The 27,559-nt window shown below is 33.6% G+C and overlaps 3 protein-coding genes across 5 annotated transcripts in view; 2 read left to right on the top strand and 1 right to left on the bottom strand.

The window, feature by feature from the left end:
• LOC111059529 (monocyte to macrophage differentiation factor) overlaps positions 1 to 6,927 on the top strand; it is a 53,337-nt gene extending 46,410 nt beyond the window's left edge. For both annotated transcript variants that reach the window (XM_022347201.2, XM_039434578.1), the window contains one exon: positions 1,766 to 6,927. In XM_022347201.2, coding sequence (XP_022202893.2) covers positions 1,766 to 1,975 — 210 coding nt within the window. In that variant the 3' untranslated portion in view covers positions 1,976 to 6,927. The remainder of the gene's footprint in view (positions 1 to 1,765) is intronic.
• A 1,272-nt stretch (positions 6,928 to 8,199) lies between these two features.
• On the bottom strand, positions 8,200 to 9,429 carry LOC111059622 (methylglutaconyl-CoA hydratase, mitochondrial). Of its 2 annotated transcripts, XM_039434579.1 has the most exons (2): positions 9,261 to 9,423; positions 8,200 to 8,812 (listed from the first exon to the last, which is right to left on the bottom strand). In XM_039434579.1, the coding sequence occupies exon 2, from the start codon at positions 8,762 to 8,764 to the stop codon at positions 8,279 to 8,281; it is 486 nt and encodes a 161-aa protein (XP_039290513.1). In that variant the 5' UTR covers positions 8,765 to 8,812; positions 9,261 to 9,423; the 3' UTR covers positions 8,200 to 8,278. The 2 variants fall into 2 exon arrangements, with proteins under 2 accessions (XP_039290513.1, XP_022202984.2); XM_022347292.2 differs by having other exon boundaries at positions 8,200 to 9,429.
• Positions 9,430 to 11,394: 1,965 nt separating this feature from the next.
• On the top strand, positions 11,395 to 26,844 carry LOC111059716 (katanin-interacting protein). Its single transcript, XM_039435125.1, has 13 exons — positions 11,395 to 11,610; positions 12,921 to 13,178; positions 13,837 to 13,958; positions 14,119 to 14,256; positions 14,763 to 14,903; positions 15,738 to 15,973; positions 18,316 to 18,478; positions 18,961 to 19,165; positions 20,117 to 20,275; positions 20,998 to 21,137; positions 25,441 to 25,542; positions 25,666 to 25,811; positions 26,319 to 26,844. Exons 1-13 carry the CDS (start codon positions 11,478 to 11,480, stop codon positions 26,458 to 26,460), a joined length of 2,085 nt encoding a protein of 694 aa, XP_039291059.1. The 5' UTR covers positions 11,395 to 11,477; the 3' UTR covers positions 26,461 to 26,844.
• The last annotated feature ends 715 nt before the right edge of the window (positions 26,845 to 27,559 follow it).

Below are 27,559 nucleotides of genomic sequence, written 5' to 3'. Positions count from 1 at the left end.
TAATGTGCGAGATAAATTACTTTTAACATTAAGAGGAGAAACCCATTTCTCCCTCCACAGTTTGTAGCATAGTCACAGACGGACATCCTGCGCACAATTGGATGCGCCGTGTCATTTCGCTTCAGGTTCTTGTGATGAACACATCTCCGTAACATACACAAACATATCACTTTGGAACATTGCAAGTGGAGGGGAGCGAAGCGTTACAAAGCTCTCTCACACAGACACAAAAGAAGGAGAATGCTGCTAGGTAGTGGGAGAGATTAGTGGAGGATAGAGAGGATAGGACCTCTCCGTCTTTGAGAAAGAGCAGTGTTAAAAGAAGTTTATCTCGCACTTTAGTTAGCTATTTTCAAAACAAATCCTAGTTTACTAACAGCCCAAATCACTACCTCCGTAAACAAAGCCGTAGTGCATTCGTGTGACGTCAGCACAAGTAGGACTCCTACACAAATAAAAACACCAGCTGATATAGATCAGCTGAAATCAACGTATTTTTATTGGTGTAGGAGCCCTACCTGTGCTGGACGTCACACGAATGCACTACGGCTTTGTTTACGGAGGTAGTGATTTGGGCTGCTAGTAAACTAGACTATTCATCATAGGTTATCATTCGGAAGGTGAGGAATGCTGACAGTTGGAACTAAATCTCACTACAGAAACTGTCTGAAAGTTTAGCTTTTATTGCAAAAGGACATCAGACTGCGCCAACAAGTGTCCGAGCTAGCATTAGTTCTTATGAAACTCATTACACTAGGGACACTTAATATGTTTTATAAAGAGCGGCAGAATGCATTATTTACGGACAGATATGAGCCTAGCAAGTAAGCCCAAAAAGACACCAGATCTGGTATCATTGGTGTCCGAGATTCATCACAGGGCATTGAACGTCATTGCTGCTATTATAGACGGACATTACTGTCACTGATGTCCCACCTTGATGTCCAATAGTGTAATAATAGACCTAAGCTTTTCCAACAGTGAATCCAGTGCTACATTGAATAACAATGGTGACTCGGGATCTTTCTGCTCCAATTCTATCTTCATTCAGTGTATTATAGAGATAATAGCATAGTGAATTCAATCTGAGCTTTCTCGAGAAGTTATTTAGCTCAGTGGGGGGAGACGAGCACAAGATGGTTAACAGTCTTAATAAATTTTTAAACTAAGCAAAAATTAAATGAGAATGAAGTCCATCTTTTAGAATAAGTTCGCTTCCGTCAGAGAAATTATTACTAGATTTTATCTAGATTTAAATCATAGTACGAGTATTCCAAAAGTAATAATTTTGGAGACTTATCCAAATTCAAAGTTTCAAACTCAAAGCAACGATAAATTATTGAAACCTGTAAGAACAGCCTTGTACTTACTATGTACGAATGTGGACACTTGTTGGTGATTACTTGTATTGTTAATTAAAATTCCTATTGATCTCAAAGAGTTGGTAACAACAAAATGATAGAAGCGTCGTCTTCTTCTCCAAAATGTATATTCTAGTTTCTAGGTAATAAAAACATTACTTCATTCATTTTTCCCATAATGTGTATTCTGATATGGGAAATATTGTGTCCAACTAATGGGCCAACGTCTGCAAAACTCGATGGATGGCTGAACTCAGCTACTCTTCGTTCGGCCGAATTCTGTCTGGTTTGGCAATGACCGTTTTGCATAAAAGTTGCACAAATAGCTATTGTTCATTCCTTTCTTTTATTTTGTTACCATGTATATGTTGACGACTAATAAAGTTTATTGATTTGTATTGTAGAGCGATTTCTCGGGCCTGCCTGAGCTGAAGTTCGGAGGCCTGCTGTACGTGCTGGGTGTGTTCTTTTTCAAGTCGGACGGCGCCATTCCATTCGCACACGCCATTTGGCACCTGTTTGTGGCGTCCGCCGCTGGCGTCCACTACTTCGCCATACTGCATCACCTCTACTCCGCCTCCTCCTCCTCCGCCTCTGCCACCTCCAACAACTAGGACCTACCTCCTTCCCTCCCCTCCTCCTCCTCACTAGTTAGTAAAAAAACCATATTGCGGACTGGAGTGAGATTCACTACAAACTTTCAGCGTTATTTAAAAGGGAAACCATGTTGTTTAAAGGATTGTTGACAGTGTTTGAAGTGAATGTGCACTTCACTCCACTTCACTTCATACTGTCAGCATTGCTTAAATTGGAAGCATTGATGTTTTTTATAAGGAATGCTCACTGAAGTGAATCTCTCACTAGTTAGGTAGTGATTTTTGAGAACAACCCCCCATTTGGGCTGTAAGTAAATTAGACTAAGCAATAAAATGACCCTTCACTTTCATTCATCAAAATTGATACTCTCATAATCTCATAGTAACTCTTCGCATTCGCCCTGTTTTAATCATTCCAAATCTACAATGCATTTTCTGCCCTTGAAATTTTTCAAACCCATATTATATCAAAAGATTATTTTATTGATATGCAATACTTTTTCTGTCTCCATTGATACTACATGGTTTGGGATGTAAATATATTACACCCTAATACTTCAAAATGTTTTATTCTAAAACGAGAGAAAACATTAACTTTCAGTGTTTACCACTGTCAACTAATAAGCACCTTCCAGATATAAAAACAATTTTTGTAATACCCCATCATTAAGACTATTACTTTCAATTAGCTACCAGATTTGTATAATTATTTTTCCACAATACTTGGAAATTACTAATAATAATATACTGGAATAGCAAATATCGTCTTTCTTGATATGGGAGAAGCATCATAACTATTAAGTTTTTAAAAAGAATATTTCAATTCCATGTCCATTTTTTCATCCAACAATATTTTTACAGACTCCATTGATAACAATAATGTACTCTATAATGTGGGGTACCATTGTTCCCTTGTTAACCTGAAAATCTGTGATTCCAATAAGATATTGTCTAACACTGCCCATTTCCCTCATTCTCATCTGCCTTCCTTCTTTCCAATAATATCTTATTATTCCTTCTTATTCATCTTTTCCTTCCTGTTTCCTATTTTCCTGATTTACATAATTTCCTACTCCACCCAAGCTAACTAGTTCTCAAAATGTCTAGTAACTAAAAATCAACTTTCTATCGCTCTATTGAAAATATTTTTATACCATATTTTATCGTTGATGTTATTATAAGGAAATTAGCAACTATCGTAATGTAAAAGTTAATTAGATGAGTAGTATAAAAGTTGTTGTATTCTATATCTTTTATGTCTTGAAGACTCGAAACCTTTTTTTCTTGCCCTGGATGAAGTGATTGAAAAATATCAAAGTCGAAAAACTATTAGATAATCTTTTTTATTTGTATACGAATGTAGCCCAGAAGCAATTTTTCTTGCCCTCACATTCAAAGAGGAAATGAATGACTTGTGTAAATTATTTATTAAATACGAGTATAAAATAATTACAGTGCCATGAAGTTTGTAAATTATGGCATTTATTTACGGACTTAATCTTAACATTAATAATAAGAGTTATTGAAACATGGTTTATCATAGTTGATACAATGACAACACTTTAGTCACCCACTTCAACTAGGAAACTTCAATTCAATCTGTTTATCCCCTCTGAATATTTCAAAAGAACTAGTACACTCGTTGACTGAGAACCTTTAAAATATAAAATATTTAATGATTTGTGATAAAGTAAGTTGGTGAAGGAGCAAATATTATAGTAATGAAATGAAGAATTGAAGCCTAAACTAAATAATAACATAAATCCTAAAAACCCCTCTTTTTAAGAGTATTTTTTAACTTTTGGCTATCTAAATTTTTTTAATTCGTCACCCCACCAATAAATCCATAAGTTTATTACCTACTTCTTTTTACTAGACTACTCTACTGTATCATTATTCAATGAATAAATGAATGAATGTAGTTTTAAACAGAGTATGCTAAAAATCAAGTGAACATTTCACATTATACATTATAAGAGAATTTTTATCTGTGATGAGTTTCCATTATTCAGTAGTTGGAGAAATAAAGAGTATTACAAATCATAGAACTTCCAATATCTTCAGCTATTTCATCTTTACATGGTTTTATATGAGAAAAGACATGAGTTTAAGTACTGTATCGTTTATAGACTCATCTCAATTATTGATCTTGATCACTGATCACTCTTTCTTATATATGAATTCTATTTAATGATTCTGAAAGTATATAACTTTCTATAATTATATTTGAATATTCACTGAGTAATTATCTTATTTAAATCTGGTAAATAAATATTATGACATTTGTAAATGAAATCCCTGAATATATATGGAAATTGAAAACACTTCTAACTACAACTATTGTATTCTGATTGTTTACCGGTACTATTTTATCTATTCTATTATAAGGTACCTACTATTAATAATTGTCTTAACTGTGTCATTTATTTTTAATGAAACTGTTATACTGTACAGACCAATCGATATATTTCTGTTAAGCGTTGCCTGTTCTTGTAAATTGGTAATGAATTTCATCTGTGATAAATAATAATATTAAATAGACGGATGGGAATGTTAGTTCTGTATATGATTATAATTATCATCTCAGAATGTTGAATGAATGTTGAGCTAAAGTTCACAGCTTTGAAAGCAATCGAAACATGTAAATTTTGTTGGAATCTCGTTAGTATAATACTCTTGAATGCTCAGGATTCCTAATTAATAGTAACATAATGAGGACACTTCATAATGACGGGATATTGAAACCACAATGGAAGATGATACCATAATAGAGTAATCACTAGAATAGATGAGCTTTATAATCTATAAACTAATAAAAAAATTATGAAGGAGTGTAAATCCTTTTGGTACCATTCGGCTCCACAGAAAATAAATTTGAATTTTTAAAACGCTGTCTTTCTGTTGATGTTAAAGGGAACATTACCAAAAATTAATTTATTGTGAATATAAAAATCGTTTCTTTTTAAAGTTATAGACTGAGTATATTATCATAAAATAATCGTCCCACATGCAGCTCTAGTATTTATAGTAGTTCGAAGTATATCAATGTCTATGCCATACTGGATTATTAACAAATTGAGCTGGTCGAATAGAACAGAAAGTGTTGTATGAAGAGATATCAACACATTATGGTAGGTGTTATTAAAATGTTAAAGTGGAAATAAGTAATATTAATAATATATGAAGATGTGATTTCGAAAATTAACTAGAGAAAGTACTCAGTTCGAAAATGAACAGTGAATTTGAATGAATGTATTAATAGTATTTCTTACCATCATCTGGACATTTCATCCAATTTATTTTGTAGAATAAATTGTTCATGTGGAATTTATAGTAGCAAATTTGTAAAAAAAACTCAATGTCTAGTGTAGGTGGTAATATAAGAGGCAGCCTCTTGAAGCGATTATGGAAAATTCAGTTACCACACTAACCTATAATGTTATCTTTTTTCTCTTGTGTGATGCAGCATAAAATTATTTAAGGTTTTTAGTACCTAATAATTGATAAATGTACGTTTTCAAGGGGTTTTTATGTGATTAAAAATACCTCGAGGGTATTTCAGCTAGACCATTGTTACCACTGCAATTACAGCTCATCTAGAAGTTTAAAATATACCAACACTGTTATTGCTTGCAATTTGAATAACTTTCTTTACAATTCGATGTCCTCAAACTAGATGGCAACTTTCAACTTGGTTTGTTAAATTCATCAAGTTACAGCTCAATGGGTTAACTCTAATAAAAAAGCAGAATGGTGTCTGTAATGGCTGTATATAACAATCTTTATGGTTACACTCTCTATTATTCCCAATCTCGGTATTAGTTTTGGACAAAACTCAAATGGCACCATTGTACTTGATGCAAGCTTTTTAACCATTTTTCATCTTTATTTTATAATCCGTCGTAAATCAAGAGGTATTGCCAAATTTACTATTTATAGTTATCATAGTAACTCAAATATACAAACTGTAATAAATTTATCAGCAAAAACACACAATTATAGGAACAATTCAGGCTAGTTCCATAATCCATGACAACTTTAATCCTAAACTTCAGGTGTAGAGATTAGACATTTTTGTGAATGGGTTTTTGATCGCAATATTTCCTTTCATTTTTTAAAGAATATCTAAGTGAAGTTTTAAAAGTGGGTATGTCAAAAATTGAAAACTGTGATATAAATAATTAGACTACAATATTATTCAGTCGTCAGCTACTAATCAGTTCATTTTTGTTGTGGTTGTATCCTCTATCTAGATATTCGGTGTATTCTATTTTTTGTCAAAATTAAATGCCTCATCAGAGCAGCTACCAATACTATTCACCAAATTATTCAATGAAATGCCTGATTCTAAATTATGTTATACAACTAATGACACATAAGAATTAGTCTTATGCGCCAGAAGTGGCGCATAGCTCATTCGGTGAAAATTCGAGTGGCTTAAAGATAATTACTGTATATCTGTTCTTTTATTACTTACATTTACGGTACTGGAGAATCTACCTGTTATTTTAGTCCTAAAAAGCTGTTCACTTGAAATTCACACATTACATCACAAATTCAAAATCAATCACATCATTTAAAAATGAAAAACATTTTAGTTTGTATGTTATGTTTTAATGCATGTTTTATAAACGTTGATGGTTTTGGAAAATTTTATTTCAGTTTATTTTTATGGCGAAAAAATATCTGATTAATGGTTCGGTTTTTTTTATTAAATAAGTTCATTGGTTAGGTTATTCAGTATATTTTTAGTTATTTTAAATTTAGATTATATTCCCCCCCCCCACCAATCAATCATCTTCCTCATTATTAATTAAGATGCATTTTGAAGAAATGAACGAATTTAGTGGGAATGGACAAGTTGAATATGTATGTGTAATATAATTAATATGTTTATGGTATGGTGTTGAAATGTTTATCTTTTACATCTTACAATATTGATATTAATAAAATATCACGTTTTGTTAAAATCTGTTGAAGTTCTTAATTCTATTTCGACCTATCTCTATTCATAGGTGATAACAATATTTTTCAATAGCTCTGTCTTGAAGATCAAAACTGAAAGCTTGAATTTGAATAAATATTTTTCATTCAAATGTAGACTCCAAACATGAAATAACACTAATCAAGGTTATTATTGAAAGCAGAGAGCATTATTATGGTGAAGCTGAAATTGATTCCTGAATAGCTGAACTCTGAACAATTACATGTCCAAGTAAGTTTATACTACAACTTCACTGAACATTGTAATGTAATGATGAATTGAATTCGACAAGAGAATTCCTGTTGAAACAACTTCCGTTTTATTGAATGAATTGGTAGTTGGTAGACCTTGAACTGTAATGTACACTTTTTGGCGCTTAAATGATAATCCAGTTGCTAATGCTGTATTTAATATTCTCTTATAATTTATTCTGTTTATAATACAATATAAGTAGGTACTCTATTTTTCTCATTTCAACATAAAAACAATTGCAGATAAACATAATTATTCGAAATTAACTCTAAAACTATACAGTACAACTATTTTTCTTCAATATTTTTTTTAACGGAGTAGGAAGGCCACTAGTCCTATTTAAATTCATTATTTTTCAAATAAACCTGTACAATAATACAGATCAAAAATTGAAATGGCAGTAACTGCATCAAATTTGCAATGATAACAGTGCATTTGCTCTTTCAATTTGCACAGCAAAATTAAGACTGTGAAACCTAAAAAAAGGTACAACAAATTTATAATTTTGTGGCAAGATTCTGTTATTAAAAGTTTGTTTTTAGAGTCATGTTATCAATGATCGTAAACCACAGGAGTAGTTAATTGCCATGATTATTGTAAGTAGAGTAAGCAAACTGCAAAAAGTAAGCAGTAACAAAATGTCATCAATTTAAATTTTCTTTAATATCTTGAAACATAATATCTCCAATGACTTTAAATATGTACCATATTTTACTTCAAAGATACGGTATAATTATGTTGATGCACTTCTATCCTTGAATAAAAACTAAATAATGTACAGTGTAAAGTAAGTTACTGTCTTAAAATAGAATATTGGTTCCTGCATATCCTGAACATCTTTAATGTTCAATACTGTAACATAATTTTTCATTGAATAAAAATTCAACCAGCTAAGGTGGTTTATAAAATATGTTATTAATTTCAGTAAAATGAGTTTAATTTCAAATCTTACATGGTTTTAAAAAAAATCAAAAGGCTGTTATAGATAAAAAGTACATTCTTATTCATTTTAATGGAGATATTTGAGAAACAGATAAAAAATGAAAACAGCTCACTTTAGGGAATTGATAATTTGAATTTTGTAGCTATTCCCCGTTGTAAGTGGGTTTTCTTTTTTCACTGAATGCCAGCAAACCCTCAAGTCTGTCTTGAGTAGGTACAAGTCGACCGTAGCACCTCTCTTCAATCATACATCCTGTTCTGATATCAACCGCAGACCCCATATCGATTGCAATCTTCGCCATACGCACAGCCAGGGGACCGTTGGGTAAGATTTCTTCAGCCACTTGCACAGCTTTGCAATAGGCGGCGTTACCTTGGTCATTCTGAGGCACAACATGGTTAACAATACCCTTTTCGCAAGCAGTCTCACTGTTTATTATTCGACCAGTAAAAACTAGTTCCTTGGCCAGTGACGCTCCCACCAAACGCGCCAACCTCTGGGTTCCACCTGCTCCCGGAATAATGCCAAGCTTCGTTTCAACCAGTCCCAATTTCACATTTTGAGCAGCAATTCTCACATCACAGGCCAGCGAAATTTCAAATCCACCTCCCAGAGCGACGCCATCCATTGCAGCGATAACAGGCACCGGCACATCGGCGAGCCTTGTTGTAAAAGTCTGCAATTTGGAGATAAAATCATAAACATCAGATTCAGACATTTTGAGACGCTCTTTTAAATTTGCACCAGCGCAGAAAACATTGGGCACCAAACTTCTAAGAATGACAACTCTTGTGTCTTTATCAGAACACACATTGTCAATAGCATACATAAAATTGTCTACAAGCTCGTTATCTAAGGAATTTTTTGATTCTGGCTTATTAATATTAATCACTGCTATTCCTAGTCGAGAACCTTTCAAGAACTCTAGTCCAACACTTTTTAAAACATCGCTTCTCCTTACTTCCTGAAGAAATCGTTTTTGCTGTCCATAAAGAGTTCTAAGAACTTTGAAAGATGGATGAGTTAAAAACATTATGTAATTATTGACACTTTTTGAGCTCAAAATTTTTTCCTGTTCTAATATCCTTTAAATCGATCTAGTTATTAAATTATTCATAACTTACAGACAATGAAAAAAAACTCTGAGAACATATTTATCAAATAGTTAGGTATAGATATTATAAGATACACTGAATTCTTTGTAATTGAAAATCAATATTCATAACAGACAGACAAGTCATAAGTTGTAACACAGTGCACAGTCGTGTTGTGTAGCCGACACTCAGTGATAAGAATGACTATCATTGAACTGTAAGCCCCATTCTTAAACGAGAATAATTCAGGGGAATAACATAATGACGATTGGCGGCAACATATTTGAAACTACGATCAGACTTCTGTATTTATGTGTATATATAATTGTTTTCAGAGTACTTCTTTCTTTGTGTAAATTGTAAAATTCGATTATTTTAATAAAAGTCGTCAAAATAGCTGTTCTACAGATGAAATATATCGTCTATGTGTTCTTTTTATGAACTGCTCTACCTACCTAGCTCATGCACGAGAAGGAGGTTACAAATTCCATTTCTCAAGGATGGGGTGGACCCCCCATTAATTTCTTAGAAAGGAGACTCATGCCAGTTGATAGAGCTGATAAATAACTATACAGGGTATGAATTTGAAAAAAATCGGTCAAGTCATTTTTGAGAAAATCGTGAAAAACCTGTTTTTTCAGTAATTATCCGCCATTTTTCTCAAGAATATTACGGAGCTCCTGCAATTTTCCTAGAAATGAGACTTATGTCAGTTGATAGGGCTTATAAATAGCTATCCATGGTATGAATTTGAAGAAAATTGTTAGAGCTGTTTTCGAGAAAACCCTCGTTTTTTAGTGATTATCCGGCATTTTTTTCAAAAACATTACGAAACTCCTGCAATTTTCCCAGAAATGAAACTCATGTCAGTTGATAGGGCTTATGAATAGCTATCCATGGTATAAATTTGAAGAAAATCGTTAGAGCCGTTTTCGAGAAAACCGTGAAAAACATGGTTTTTTAGTAATTATCCGCCATTTTGAATTCAATTTTATTGAATTTCTTATTGTCAAATCCTCATGGTATAAGGACCTTAAGTTTAAAATTTCAAGTCAATCGGTTGATTAGGAATGGAGTTATCGTGTTCACAGACATACACACACACACACACACACAGACCAACACCCAAAAATCATGTTTTTGGACTCAGGGGACCTTGAAACGTATAGAAAACTTGAAATTAGGGTTCCTTAATTTTTTTTGGAAAGCAATACTTTCCTTACCTATGGTAATAGGGCAAGGAAAGTAAAAATGAATTGGTTTAACATAAATTATTTATTGGTAGCCAACCCAATAGAATTTGAATAATAATTTTGTACCTAAGCAACTTAAAAACTTGAACATAAATAGTACATTTATGTAGGCTAAAATAAAATTAATAAAAAATGTTAAATAGGTAGATACTTGAAATAAAAATTGTTTTATAATAAGTAGGTATTGTCTTAAAAAGAGAGTTTAGAAAAACCACCTTACATGTTTTAATAAATACTGACAATACTGTTAGAACGAGACATTGTAAATGGAATAATCTACCTATTTCTACCCGATTTCTTTTTCGAATAATCTCATCAAATATATATTTTTTACTTTTCAATCTAAAAGTAGGCCTATGTTAGTCGGTTATTATTTTATTTATTTATGAAAATTGTGTTTAACACTGCAGGTAGATACATGATTTATTTCAAGGATTTAAATAGCTGTAATACTTATACAAGTTCCAAGGAAAGATACTCAGGGAGTCAATCACTCGAATCTAACCAAATTTCTGCAGCAAGAAAATTATAATGATCTACACAAATTGTGCCTTGTTGTGCGAAATTCCCAAATATCCTTGTTAGGACGGAAAAGTCCAGCTCCACGTATTACCAATAATTATAGTCCGATAGCCTGATAATATATTCTAGATCTAGATCTAGATATTTAGATCTTCTATCTATCCACTACAAGCAGTAAGATTCTCACTTCATACTGTCTGCATTCCTCATAAATAGCATTCACGCTTTGAATGCATGAGATGAATCTCATTATTTCTATCTTATTCATCTATCTCATTTTATCTAATAGTGAGAGATTGAAATAATTATTTATAATATCTACTTATTATTGAATATGTACCGTAAAGTGTGTTTTTATCCAATAAATTTAATTTTAAATTATTGATGGATTTGCAATTTGTGTGTCAGTGAATCACCGAGACCGAGACCACAGTCGTGGCGCCCCCCTCAGACAGACCTGTCATGGCGGGGCATGCGCGAGACAAGACGCGCCATCACAACTCCGGGGCGGCTCGACCTGTCTCCCGTCAAGAAGGTATTTCTCGGCTTTGAGGCAGAAGATGCACCGGGAACTCCCGCTACTTATGTCGCTTCTAAGCGAGAAGGTTTGACATATGACATTTTCTCCAATTAAATCTTTCTTTCCAACAATTATTGTGATTAGTCGACATATTATAATTGAACTACAATGGATGGCCTCCCATTACAAGATGACTTCGGAATCGAGGTACAGTTTTCACCAGTGTTCTAAAGCGTTGATAAATACTCATCTACTTCGGACCGCATAGAAGGAGGGTTGCTATTTAGCTATCCCTAACATGAGTTGAACCCTCATTTGTTCATTATCAGCTCAACCACATCGATGAGTGTAGTGAGATCAATGTTATAAAGTCAGCATTTGATCAACATTGGTTCGCTTTCCTTGCCTGTCATTTAGACAGAGCAAATAGCTCTATCCTCTTCCAACCCCACACCGTTGCCAGATTATTTGTACTCTGTAAGGAAATATTATGAACAAACAAAATATTCAATCTCAATCATAAAAAATATTTTAAAATCATGAAAAGATATATTTTCTTGATGAATAGAATATATTTGAGATAGAACTTAGAATTGATCATTATTAACAAGAATCAACAATTAATATTATATCAGATATACCGGGAATCCTTGAATCACATCAATTTACCATAAAAGGTGGTGGAAACTGAAAAATGGCAACAATGCGTAGGTACCTATAACATTTCCATTGACTCTATAAAGCGAATCTAGCCACTACCTCCGTAAACAAAGCCATAGAGAATTCTGGTATTTTCATAGTGCATTCTGGTGACGTCAGCTCAGGTAGGGCTCCTACACCAATAAAAATTTGTTGATTTCAGCTGATCTGTATCAGCTAGTGTTTTTATTGGTGTAGGAGCCCTACCTGAGCTGACGTCACCAGAATGCACTATGAAAATATACACCAATAAAAATGTGTTGATTTCAGCTGATCTATATCAGCTAGCGTTTTTATTGGTGTAGGAGCCCTACTTGTGCTGACGTTACCATCAACCACCTGTCATGCACTATGGCTTTGTTTACAGAGGTAGTGATCTAGCATGGTACAGGATCATCCCCGCATATATTTATGATCATGTTGTTCACTTATCACTTACCATCTCTTCCCTCTTCTCTTATTCATCCCTAATTCAAATAGAATTTTATCTTATTTGTAGTAAAATCATTCTCGTAATAATACTATTAATATTAATGATCATATGTTGTTCACTTATCATCATTCATCCCTAATTCAATAGCTTTACAGTATTGATTTTGATTCATATCTTTCTATCAATCTCTGTATATTTTCTACATATTAAAAACAATGTAGATCATCATTGAATATTTGAATGTATTTACTAATTGATTACAGGATCAGCAAGGTATGGCCGCAGAGCGGTGATGAGTCGAGCAGACAATCCCATAGATCTAGACCTGCTTCTGCCTCCAGATACACTTAAAGATGACTCGCCATCACCGCAATCACCCAACAACCCTTCAACCACTCCGAGGCGGCGGAGCAGCACCAAAATACACCTCGATCCGACTGAGAAGTCTCTTGAAGAGTCATGGAAGTCGCTCAGCTTCTTCAATAGAAAGCATAGAGGGCGGCTCTCCAGAAAGTTTGGTGGTAAGAGTTTATCTATTCCCTCTCTATTTTCCCCATATTTCCTTTAAAAATGAATTTAATTGAATTAAGTACTTTCCTCTATTAAGGGCGAAGTTAGTAGGTTCTCTCTGCCACACAACCCTTCAAATTTCATATATAGAAGAAAGTGCATATTGAAAAGAATATTATGGAATTGGGTTACAAAATACTTATTAGTTGAAATACCGTTAGTAGTAAAAAGCTCATTCCTCACAATTTTAAATTGTTCTACAGACTGGAGCGATTTTGAGTTTCATGTTGACAATGAGTTTATCATTTTATGACTATATAATCTAAGAATTGTTTCTAAACTTTTACTGTTGAGGATGATGCCCACATGAGCTTCAGGCTTGTGCGTGAGTGATAAAACAATGATGATACGAGAGGAATGGACCAGCTGTTTTAGGTGGGTGCTGACGTTCTGACAAACCACTGGGAGTAATTATTATGATAAAAAATACATAAATTTTCAACACACGACCGGGAGATAGAGGGAGAGGTTGATGTTTTAGATTAATTATAATTTTCTTGTAAATAATGTCAATATTCATATCACGTCTATTTGTGTTCAGAAGGATTGTAATGCACCTTCAGAAGCATCTTTGAGCCTGGTACTTCTTCTTTACCTGGTACTGTGAAGTACAGAGGTGTCTTTGCATTTTTTATGCACATTTGTGGCTGACACCATTCACGGAGGGGAAGCATCACTATGTCAGGATATCCTTCAACAATACTGAAACGATTTCCATGATAAGGATCTGGGTATGACATTTGAAAATAAAATCTATTGTTCTATTCTTCTCAATTTATTATTTAATAAATTTATAACTACTGGATATCTCCTGTCAACTGGAAAGCAATTCAATATAAATATGTTATGTACACAAGATTTATTCAAACTGAATAATACATTTTATTCCAGAACTATAACAAGTCTCGGATACACTCCTACCGTGGTATCAAGAATATATCAATGCAACTTGATGATATCCTCATCTTCCAGGGAGAGATTGCAAGAGCCTGTGGCGGAATCATTGGGAGGACAGACTCTTTTGGTGATGTAAGTGAACAATTTTGTCCAATATAGTTCCTTATCTCTTCCAGTCCAAAAAGAAATACTCTAAAAAAATAACAATTTTGAAGATGATCAAAATCCACCAATTCAATTATTAATAATTAATTTAATTCAAATAACGTTACAAAAATACACTTCTTCGTCACTCTAATGATGAATAACTAATCACGTCTAAAGACAGAATGTTTATTTTTATTATTCATAGTTTTATAATATAGGTAGCTTGTTTTTGGTTCATTATTCAAATACGTAAAACAAAAAGTTAACAGATATAAGAAGAAAGTTAGGGGCAAGTTTTAATATATTGTGAAAAGTTACAAAACAGTGAAGCTATACTAAACCCCCCCCGTTAGAGTCGTTACTACTGAGCTAACAAATTCACCTACCGCTTGTTCAACTGAAAGACCTCGAGCTTCTTAACAAATTTTGTTCTATTTTTATTGTTTTTTGTACTAGAAACTAAATTGATAATAATAATTATTTATTTTTAGACAATACTATTCACCACAGATGAGGAAATTCTGCAGAAAGTTTCTGAACATGACGATACGTTTGGAAGTGTAATGAACGAGATAAGCAACGAGAACTTGCTGGCTAAACAGCCGGAGAGACCACTCACTGCAGATGTCAGTGTGAGTATTTTACAATATCAATATTATATCTGTCACAGTTCAAATAATACCATTTATTCGAGAATTTTCTATTTTTTAAACACTTCCACTTTTAGAATAATTGCATCAATATTTCAATATTCTATTTTGAAAACTTGAAAGATAAATATGATTTTTACAGTAACCATTTCAGCCAGTCCCTAATTACTGACAATATAATTATCAGAAATTTTATTACCGTACAAATTATAAGAAACATTTATAAAAACAATATAAAACTTGTAGTGCCCTTCTATTAAAACATTTTAACTAGTAGTTTCGACCTACTTTGGCCATTTTCAAGTTAAAATTAACTTGTATAAATTAAAAGTTAACATTCTTACTTGTAAATAACCAATGTAGGTCGAAACTAATCGTTGAAATGTTATAAAGATTTTTAAATGTTTTAATAAAAGGGTACTACAGGTTTTATAATGTTTTTATCAATTTGAATAAGGTAAGTGAAGTGATTTTATAAGAAACATATATATTGCATACCATATATTTCGAATTACGTTTTACTCGTATACACTTATATGGAATAAATTATGATTTTTAATAATGTGAACTTTGTTTTAAAAGTTGTTTCTTATAAGAGATGTTATGTTCTTCCATAATATTTTTTTCTCAGCAGAACATATATACTATTTTGGAAAGCAGGGCTCAAAGCAGAGAAGCTACTGCAAAATTAATTTATACGAGTTTAAAGCAGTTCTATTTCATTTAAATTATAGAAAGGAATTTCAAGATGATTGATGCATTGCTGTGTGTTAAATACATAATAAACAATATGGGTATGTATGGGTAATTTTGTAGGAGATACGACCAATGACATGTCCAGGTCCAGGTGCAGGTGCAGAGAGGAAGCGGAGTGCTATCACCACTGGAGCCGTGCTCTGCACCGACAGTCTGCAGATCAATATAATCAACAACTGGGGCCACAACTCGATGATTGGCTTGACAGGTTTGCAGGTGCTGGGAGAGACTGATGATCCGGTTCACATTTCCAGAGTCTCGTGCAGTGATCCCCAAAGTAATCACAGGATTAGTAGGTTGGTTCATTTCACAATCGATTGATAGAGAGAAAATCACATTTCAAAATAATGCTATCTGCTAGTTTTGGCAGTAGACTATTTTTTATGTAAAACAAAGGTTAAAAATGAGCACCGGCAACTATAATCTCTTACTCGAGTCTGATTAAATTCTCCTCAATTCACAAAGTATGACGAAATTCTACATACAGATACGATAGTGTTTGTTAACCTCATCCAATTTTCTGTGTTGTAGGAGTTGAATGTAATGTGATACAGTCTATATTAATCTATCATATAAGTGTAGTGTTGGGCATCCTGCTCATGACGTCAGAAAAGCAATGGAGTGGAGTTTTTGTATTAAGCCAGTCGGGCGGTCTAGTTTTGTAAAGTCTTTTTGTGACTTAATAGTAATAAGTCAATAAAGAATCAAGTGTCTAACAGTCTTTTATTAACGAGTACTCCAAATAATCATATTAAAGTATAAAAATTATATTTGGCGACGAGGATGGGATCGTAAATCGTGAGAAGTGAAGCTTCTGACAATGCAATTTTACACTTTGAAAATGCAACCATACAGTCTGAATTCCAAAACCATGGTTCATCTTTGCGCATTAACTTATGAAATGGTTCTAAGATATCAGGACACATATGTACAAAATTACGATAATAATTGAACATGGAAACAAAAGCTTTCAACTGTGTTAAATTCTCAGGTTGCGGCATTGAAACCCAAAATCTTTTCAATCTTAGAAGTAGACGGTACTTTACCGTTAGCTGAAAATTCAAAACCCAAAAATACTAAAGATTTGACAAAAAACTCAGACTTTTATCTAACTTGACATTGTATTCTTCAAGGCGACTCAGTACCTTGTTCAAAGTTTCTTTACACGAATCAAGATCTTTACCCCCTATCAAAATATCATCCAAATAGGGAGAAACGTTATCGATTCCCACTAAAATTGACTCAATTACAGACTGGAATATCGCGCAAGCAGGCGACAAACCAGAACATAAACGATTGAAGCGATACAGACCCTTTATTGTATTTACAACTAATAAATCTCTGCTTGATTCATGAACTTCTAACTGTAAATAAGCTTCAGTTAAATCCAAACGACAAAATACAGTACAACCGGTAAAATTATTGAAAATATCATCAGGAACCGGCATTGGATGTTGATCTGCTTTTAAATATTTATTCAGTGTTACCTTAAAATCAGCGCACATACGGATTTTTCCATTTGGTTTAGGGACTATTACCAAGGGACTGCCCCAATCAGATGTTTTCACCTTATTAATTATTCCCTTTGACTCCAATCTATCCAATTCATTACCAATTTCGTCCCGCAGTGCATATGGTACAGTGCATGATCTGTGAAAAATAGGCTGGACGTTGTCGTCCTTCAAATTCAGACTAACCTTAAATTTCGATATGGGTTTTTCATTATCTTTGTTTGAAAACACTCTTGGATATGACTTGGCTAGCGTTTCCACAGTTTCATTTTTTGCAATAGACAAACAAAAATTATCATTTCCATTAGACTTTGGCAAAATGTTATTTGCCCAATTGGGTGCCCAGTCCCATGGTAAATTGCCCAATTTGCCCCTTTATTGAAAATTGTCTTATGTGAAGTTTCAGTCCTATAAACATGTATTATTTAAAATGTCTTAGTCTTGAAAGTTTTGAAGTCTTGTCAATTAAAGGGGGGAGCAGTGTAGTGTTGGGCATCCTGCTCATGACGTCAGAAAAGCAATGGAGTGGAGTTTTTGTATTAAGCCAGTCGGGCGGTCTAGTTTTGTAAAGTCTTTTTGTGAGTTAATAGTAATAAGTCAATAAAGAATCAAGTGTCTAACAGTCTTTTATTAACGAGTACTCCAAATAATCATATTAAAGTATAAACATTATAATAATAAAGGAATGAATTGGCTTATAAATCTACACATACGGGATAGAAAATTCACGAATGACGCATCATCACGTGTCTGAACAACTGGACTGGTCAACTTAAAATTTTGCATAGGTATAGTTTCTTCATTCACTGCATACGGTTATAGGCCTATTTTAAATTCTTTAAGATCTCAGTTTGTCAAGTTTTTAATAAGATGTAACTTGTTAGTAGTAGTCTTTCAATTCAAAAATAAATTGTTCAATCTCCCACATACTTGATAATATAATGGTATGATAATATCTATTACACTCATGATTAGAAGCATAATTCATTTCTTCCTATAAACATAATTCTTATTATATTTTTTATGATATTATTCCATATTTTTAATTGTGTAACTTTGTGTTTATTCCATCATCACATTCAAACGTTTTTCAATTTCAATAAATAATGAAGAATGTATTTGCACAGGATAATAGATGGCGAGAATGAGACGACAGATGCTCAGCACATGTGGTGTGCCCAGGTGAGGCGACTTCCTTTCTCGCTCATTTTGAAATTCGACAGTCCTGTCCACATTTCTTCTGTGATAATCTGGAATTATAACGCATCACCTGAACTCTCCTATTGCGGGGTAAGATTATCTTTATGCATCAATTTTAATATTCGGTCAAATTCACTCGATTTATAAATGACTAGCAGTGGGTAACCCGAGCTCCACAAGAGTCCAATTAAAAACTTGACAAACTGAAAATTGACCCACTGGAACCTTGAAGAATTAAAAATAGGCCTAAACCCATCCTCCGTGAATTGAGATTCAATATGCAAAATTTTAAGACAATCGGTTCAGTAGGTAGTTAAGACGTGAATTTCCTATCAATCACATGTATGAGCCAATTCTTTCCTTTTATATTATAATATTTCCAATTTTAAGGTACTGAGGCTTCTTGATAAGAGTATTCTACTAATCTACTGCTAAGTTGATCGCATTAACGAATATGATCAATATTACAGTATTATTGTTTTATAAATAGTATCACAACAATATACTGTATTGTATATCAACATATTTTAATAAGGTTGTTTGTTAGTTAATAATTTAATTGGTATGAACAGGTGAAACAAGTGACGGTTTCTGTGGATGGCAGAGATCTAAGGTTTGAAGATGATTTGAGTGGATTGGGAGAGTTGAGTCAGATGAGCACACTTGTGAGAAAAGCATCTGGTCACTGCTATCACACGATTGGCCAGCTTCTACCCTTGATTCCACAGCGAATAGATCCTATGGCACCATTTGGTCCTCAAACATCCTATCATCACGGTCAGAATAATTACATACTCATTTTCTTCAATTTCACTCCCATTATACGAAATGCTTGTTAATGATCACTTTACTATATCATGTTAATACTTTCAATACTATAATCATAAAAATCGGACTGCTATGTCGTAATTTGAGTATTGAAAAGTAACGTACTAATTGTTATCTTCTACTAATATAAATATTTCTCATCATGGAAATAGGAGAGGATAATGTATTAATATTGTAATGTAATCTGAATATATCTTCAATAAATATGAACATAATAGTGTGTGATACAGATATTATATCGTTCTTATTCTTCAACGTTTATTGTGGTAATTATTTTCAAGTCGGAATATTTTCTATGTATGTTCTGAATAAATAAGTTGAGACCTGTAATTTGAAACTTTGTACGGTAATTAGTTAGATATTTTAGTGACGAGGTCAATCCAAATTTTATTTCGCGATAATAAAAAAATAATACAATAAACATAATAATACATAATACAAAGTTTAGAAAAATACTAATAAATCCTAGAATAAAAAAGAGTAACTTTGTAAATCAAAATAACATATTAGGCGCTGCCTGAAAAACCGAAGTTTGAGTGCTGACAGCGAGTATTAATTTGAGTTTTAAATAGATGGCTGTGGTGGGTGAAGACCAAATTTTTTGGTAGTTATTATCACATTATTTGCATTCTTTCCCACTAATGCTCCAATATCTTCCAGTTGCACTTGGCATTCCAGTTCCATTTTAAACATAGTTTACAACGAGCTCTGATTCTTGATACATTAGGGGATTAATAAGCTTTCTCTAGGTTTTCATGTCAAAGAATGGAATTGAACTTTTGAAAATATTGCTTACACGAGGTTCTAATTTCTGAACTGTAGCCTATTGATTCATACTTGCACGAATATTTTATTAGAGTATGTATTATTATGTCTTAGAAATTTGAATGATATTTTCAGGTGAAGACAGTCAGGAGGAGTATGAATCACCGGAGCTTCCAAGTGGTTTTGTTTTCGAGTTTGTCTTGCTGTCAACCTGGGGTGATGAGTATTACGTCGGATTGAATGGAATTCAAATGTTTGATGCGCATGGCTATAATATTCCACTTTCCAAGAGAAGTAAGTTGATAAAATTCTCTACTCCAGAATCATTTTTGAACACAACAAATACTGTATATGAATTGAAACGAAATTGCGAAAATAAAAAGCTCTTATTATTCATATTGCACAATATATCTTATTCACAAAATAACTTACAAAATGTTATTGGAATTCAAACCAAATTTTTTTTTCAATAAGTATTTCCTATTTTAGTTATAATAATGTGAGATATTTCTTCCATGTTCAGTTTTAAAACATCTAAATTTGAGAATCTACTTTGTAAAAATACTTGAGGACTGAACATTTTTTGAATTGAAGAACTGCAAGATTTTACCTATTTCGGACTATGTGTTATCTAAATTTGGGAGAGGAATAGCACAAGGTTACCTTATTTTTCCTCTCCCTATCATTTTGATAATGTGCTTATTGTATAGATGAATGAACCATGATTTAACATTTTATTTATTTGGGAAGTGATACTTCTCTTTATATTAGGAATGTGAAAATTGATAAAATTTGAATTCGATTGATATGGAGATTAGGCCTATTACTGTTCTCTGTTACTCAACACTTTTTTCTCAATTGTAGTTATTCCTATATTAAGATCAAATCAATATTACGCCTCATCTCTGGAGAAGCACACGTTCATTCGTTCAAGAAAATAATTTATCGTAGATCCTTGAAATGATACTTTGTTCATCCACACAGCGACTCATATTAGATATTGCTTAATTTTTCAGATATCAGTGCTCATCCATCCTGTGTCAACATTCTACAAAATATTGAGAATGACGCTCGCACTGTTGATAAATTGATTGATGGCGTGAATGATACCACTGATGGAAGACACATGTGGCTTGCACCCATTCTACCTGGAGAGGTATACTATGTCATCTTCCCTTCTCTTCAATCTTGCAACCTTATCACAACAAAGCTTTTCATCACATCAAACGCTCTTAAATAACATTGTTCGATTCCATTCAATAACTGTATGGAATTTATAGTAACTTTATGTATGAAGTTATTACTATATAAATTTATGGAACTTAAAATATTCAGAGTGTTTCAGAAGTAATGTCGAAAATTTTAGGGTAGGTATTGTTCCTGGATGATAGGAGACTACAAATGTCGTATTTGAAGTGTCAAAAACTCAGCGGCTATCCTTATAGCTGCCATTTTGTTTTTTTCACTTAGACATTTTTATCTCAAGAACGAAATGGTGTAGGCCCAGTAGGCCTATTGATTTGAAATTTGGCATGAATATTTATGCTATAAAGACTCAATTTAAAAAAATAGAATGAAAAATGTTCGATGTAAATTTTCAAAACGGCGGGTATTTGAAAGTTTTGATTGCAAATTTCACAAAACCGTTCACTTTACAGAAAATTTACAAGAGACAAAAAAGTTACAAAATTTTATCAAGATTTTAAGGAAACTTTATTTATTAAAGTTTATTGGTCAAAGAATAACAGAGAAATTGGATCTTTTTGTACTGCATGCATGACCACTTTTCACCATTTAAACATCAATATTAAATTTTTAATTCCAATTGTATTTAAGATGCAGTTTTGAAACTTGGTATGGCTCAATATTGCCTTCTAGCTGATTTTACTATGTTTTTCAGATGATCTTGTTTGTTCATGGTCATGCATGCAGTACGAAAAGAATTAATTTCTCTGTTATTCTGTGAAAACTTTTTGTCTCTTGTAAATTTTCTGTAAAGTGAACGGTTTTCGTGAAATTGCCATAAAAAATTTTAAATGGCCGCCATTCTGAATATGTACATAGAAATTTTTTCATTTTATTTTTAAAGATGAGTCTTTATAGCATAAATATCCATGCCAAATTTCAGATCAATACAACATTTTGTTCTTGAGATAAAAATTCCTGAGTGGAAAAACAAAATGGTAGCTATAAGGGTAACCGCTGAGTTTTGGAAACTTCAAATACAACATTAATTTGCAGTATCCTATCATCCAGGAACAATACCCTAAACTGTTCGACACTACTTCTGAAGCACTCTGTATAAAATTTATGGAATGTATAATAACTTTATTTGTTGTGAAGATGATGCTGTGATAAAGATATCCATATTGAATAAGTTTATGGAATGTATAATAACTTTCTATATTTGTGAAGATGATGCTGTGATAGAAATATCCATATTGAATAAAAACGACTTGAAATTGTCACAACCACTGATCTATTGAAACATTATTAGAAACTAGTTACGGTTCTTACAACATTATCAATCTCCAGTAAACTGGTTACTGGACATCATTTAATATTATTTCATGTATCAGATTCACTTTTGAGTATAAACGTGAGGTATTTCGATCCAAGTTACAGAGTAGGGAACTAAATCAACTCAATGCTGATAAATTCTTCATTATGGAAATACAGTAGCCTAATACTATTATCATGATGAATGCTGAATACTGGGTTATTACAATATTTACATCCCAATATCGGGGCACCGACACTTTCTTGTCTCAGCCAAATTAAGAGAGAGACTTTCAAGAGTGGAAAATGGAAGTGGTGCAAGGAGACGTGTGATTGACGTAGAAAAGCTAAGAAATCATGACTATGCAGAGGGGTATAGAACAGAGCTTGAAAGGCTAATACCGGATGGTCTGAATGAAGTTGATGATGATGAAAAGGATGTTCAAGAGCTGTGGGATAATTTAAAGAAAACAATCAATGATGTTACCAATGAAAGCCTTGGTGAAAGGAGAAGAGAGAGAAATGATGAATGGTATGATGAGGAGTGTGAGGAAGCCATAAAAAAGAAAAATGAGGATAGGAAAATGATGGTCCAGAGAAACACACGAAGAAACCGCACCAAGTATTGTGAGAGTAGGAAAGCAGCCAACAAAATATGTAGGAGAAAGAAAAGAGAATATTTGAAGAGGCTCATCAATAATATAGAAATAATGAATGAACAAAATGAAAGCAGGAAATTTTATCAGGCAGTCAAAAGAATGAAAAAAGGTTTCCAGCCTAATTTAATAGCCTGTAAAAGCCGTGATGGAAAAGTACTAGGAGAAGGAAATGATATAATGGATAGATGGGCAGAGTACTTTAGGGATGTCTTGAACCGAGAGGAGGATGATGAGCAAGAACAATTGACATATGCCAGTGCAGAACCCTTGATCCCTCCCCCAAGCTATGAAGAAGTGGCAGAAATTATAAAAAAAATTAATAATAAAGCGCCTGGGGGAGATTCAATACCTGCCGAGCTAATAAAATTTGGTGGAAATAAGATAGTGAGAGCTCTGCATACATTGATAACATGGATATGGGAGCAAGAGAAGATGACTGAAGAGTGGACAAGTGGTGTGATATGCCCCATACTAAAAAAAGGTGATAAAATGAATTGTAATAATTACAGAGGTATTAAGCTACTCTGCACGTCATACAAACTTTTTTCTGCCCTGGTGTTGAGGCGACTAGGGGTGTATGCTGAAGAAATAATTGGCGATCATCAGTGCGGCTTCAGGCAAGGGAGAGGTACAACAGATCAGATATTTACAATGAAGCAGATTATGGAGAAGTGTTTTGAGTTTAACACAGATCTGCATATGCTGTTTGTGGACTTTCGCCAAGCTTTTGATAGTGTTAAGAGAGGCAGCATGATGAGAATCCTTCTTGAGTTCGGAAACCCTAGAAAGTTGATCAATCTCATAAACTTGACAATGGATGGCACAACGGCTCAAGTTAAAATCTGTACCATAAGATGAGTCGGACGTTTAATGTTACAACCGGTGTTAGACAAGGAGACGCACTTTCAGCTACACTCTTCAATCTGGTGTTGGAAACAGTAATTCGGAAGCTGGGACTGAGAGGCACAATAGTAAATAGAATGTGTCAGGTTCTGACCTATGCGGACGATGTTGTGTTAGTTGCAAGAAATAAAGAGAATCTAAAAGAACTTTTCTGTACAGTGAGGGATGAGGCTGGAAGTGTGGGTCTGGAAATAAACATTGAAAAAACAAAGTACATGAGAATGTCAGCAAATGAGCAGAGGAGACAGGTAAATAACTTGAAAATATCAGATGGTTGTGAAATAGAAGGCGTTAGTGAGTTCAAATACCTTGGGGTAATGCTAACTGGTGATAATAGAACGAGTAATGAAATATATGACAGGATCATGATGGGCAACCGTGCATATTATGCAAACCAAAAAAATTTCAAGAGCAGACTCATTTCGCGTAAAACAAAAGAAAAAATGTACAGGACGTTAATAAAGCCGGTTGTGACATACGGATCGGAGACATGGACAGTTTGAGAAAGGATGAGAGAGCACTGAGCTCATTTGAAAGAAAAATGTTCAGAAGGATTTGGGGACCAAAATGGGATGATGGAAATTGGAGAGCCAGGTATAATAGTGAGATTGATGAAGCCATTGGACAAGAAAACATTGTAGGGTCCATAAAGGCAAAACGTATAGAATGGCTGGGTCATGTGGCAAAGATGAGTGAAGAGAGAGTCCCATTGAAGATGATGGATGAGATGATGATGGGGACAAGGAGAAGAGGAAGATCAAGGAGGAGATGGCTGAATGACGTCCTGGGCGCCCTGATCTTCGGGTGCTAGGAGTGGCAGACTGGCGACGAAGAGCCCAGGAGAGAGAAATTTGGAGGCATTATGAAGAGGAGGCCAAAGTCCACCCAGGACTGTAGAGCCACATAAAGTAAGTAAGTATCGGGGCACCGAGCTTCGCTCGTTATTTTTTTTATTTATTGATAAGCAGAACACAATTCTCTAAAATGATCGTGTTTATATTTTACAGCTGGCTATACGTCATCTTACGAATTTCGGGGATGCAATATTTTGATTTTCTACAGAATACCTCGCTCACTTTTTACTATCCACAAAAGTCTCAGCTGTTTCAGTCAAGGATGAATTATTATCCTTTTAATGACTTTCAGCGAGTTTCCCCAAGGATGAGACCTAGTGCAATCGAATTTTTATATCATAAACCTACTATGTTCCAAATTTCGTGAAAATCGTTAGAGCCGTTTCCGAGATCCGTTTAACATGAATAACCAGATATAAAAATATAAACAGATATACAGAAATTGCTCGCTTAATAGGATGAAATATATGATGTCCTCGGTCCTCCATCAATTGTAAAATTGTGAATAAATAAATATTTACTCAAGGAAATCAATTTGTTGCAGATAAATAGGATATTTGTCGTCTTTGACAAAGAGGTGACGGTATCCATGATCAAGTTATGGAATTACGGCAAAACACCCAGCAGAGGAGTGAAGGAATTTGGGGTAAGAAACTTGACCTTATTCTCCTATCCACATATTCTTAGACTCCATTAAAAATTGTTATCATCAATGTCTTGAACAGATATATTTCCGAACATCAATTTCAAACAAAATGTATATTTTCAGATATTGGTAGATGATCTTCTGGTTTACAATGGCGTTCTAGACACGGTTGGGATTGGAAGTGGCAGTAGTAAGCAGATGCCTTACAGGACAGTTATATTTTCATCAGATAAGGAACTTGCTCAAAGAGAACGTGGAACTTTAGTTGCGTAAGTACTTTATTTTTAAAATGCTATCTACTTTATTTTTCCTCAACTTCATTATTCCTTTCCCTCAATTTCTTTTTGAAATTGAAATTTATTCACAACACTGACATGTTTTTCAATCTTCATAGTTGTATTGTGGTTATGATATTTGTATTTGTAGGTATTCATACATGGATAATATTATAATAATTATGTAATCAGTATGCTATACATGCAAAATAATGCTAGGCTGCAGTGACCAACAGGATAAACTGTCCTGAATCAACTGATCAAACCTTCTTAATCTATGAATTTGGATATTGATATTGACTGGTGCAACACAGAACCCAGAAAATACAATTTGTTGGCTACTGGGAATAATAGGTAACTATCAACTAATCGAAACAGGAGTTAAAGAATATTCCTGATTTTGATTCAAGAAACTTTGAATGCTATACGATTAATTCGATGTCTGATTTTTAAAATATGTAGTTTGTAGAATCTTCAAAAATCAAATTTTGTCATTTGCAGATGCAGCCAGTTCGCTCACGACATTCTGCTATCGCCCAACGACGCCAGAGCCACAACTGGCGGCTCAATGATGTCGGCTGACCAATCACAGAGGCCTTTCACCTCGCTGCGAACTTCAAATCGAGCAACTTTTCAATCCTGACAGCAGCAGCATTCCCGTAGGACACCGTTCGAGTTTGACTCCCAACTGTGTCTCACATCCGACAAACTTTTCGCTCAACAAAATGCCCCAACTTTCTACGGCAAACCACTGCTGGGAGACTAGAAAGCACACAATCAACACTCATTTTGCTCAACAAAGACCCGCGTAGTAGGTAAATTCCACCGACTATCCCATCATGAAAGAAAATGTTTCAAGTTTCCTACTCAATGTAACGTAGCCCAAAGTTAACATTCTTTCTACATAGGTATCGTGTGTCGTAGCCCTACGTGATGTAATACCATATATTGAAAAATTGGAGGTAGTCCAACTGAAGAAATACAATTTCTTCATTGGATATGAATGAATATTAAATATATGAATATATTCTTGTATTCATTGAATACAAAGTGCAAAACAAGATGACAGCTTTAAATCAAAATATGATTCTTCCTCTCAATTACCGTTTATCAACAGTCAATTTATCAACATAACTGAATACCACTATTCAATTAGTAGGGTAGTAGGTGTGTTTTCCTTCCTGTGTCTAGATTAAATGTAGATAGAATATAAAATAATGTCTGTTGACTAGAAAAAGTTGATAAACTTTCGCAGTTCATTTTAAAATCCATTAAAATTCTACAAATACTTCTTGAGATTTTTTACTTTGCCATTGAAACAACATGACTAATATAAAATACAGTAGGGGTATTGCTAAGTTGAAATTGTGAACACCCCAAGATGTAGTATTCATTACCGGTAACTATTCGGATAATAATTAAGTAAACCTAATATCAGCTAGTGGTACAATAATATTGTAATAGTTCAGCGAATGACTGATATGGATTAGAGTTTAGAGTTAGCAGTCACAGTAAAACCATACTGCGTTTTCACAATTTTCAGTCAAATCAGATATTCAATTTCCTTGCAATTTTTTTCGTGTGCAAGTAATTTCTCTATCATCAAATTTTCAATTCAATTTATATTTTGTTTAATTTTTTCAAGGCCAAGATTACTATTAATACGATATTTGCAAGTCTGATCACTCAGTACATCATTAACTTCATATGTTAATACGACAAATTTGTAATAGAAAGATTAC

This window comes from Nilaparvata lugens, chromosome 8 (assembly GCF_014356525.2).
Source record: "Nilaparvata lugens isolate BPH chromosome 8, ASM1435652v1, whole genome shotgun sequence".
Classification (NCBI taxonomy): Eukaryota; Metazoa; Arthropoda; class Insecta; order Hemiptera; family Delphacidae; genus Nilaparvata; species Nilaparvata lugens.
This window is presented reverse-complemented; position numbering and strand designations above follow the sequence as displayed.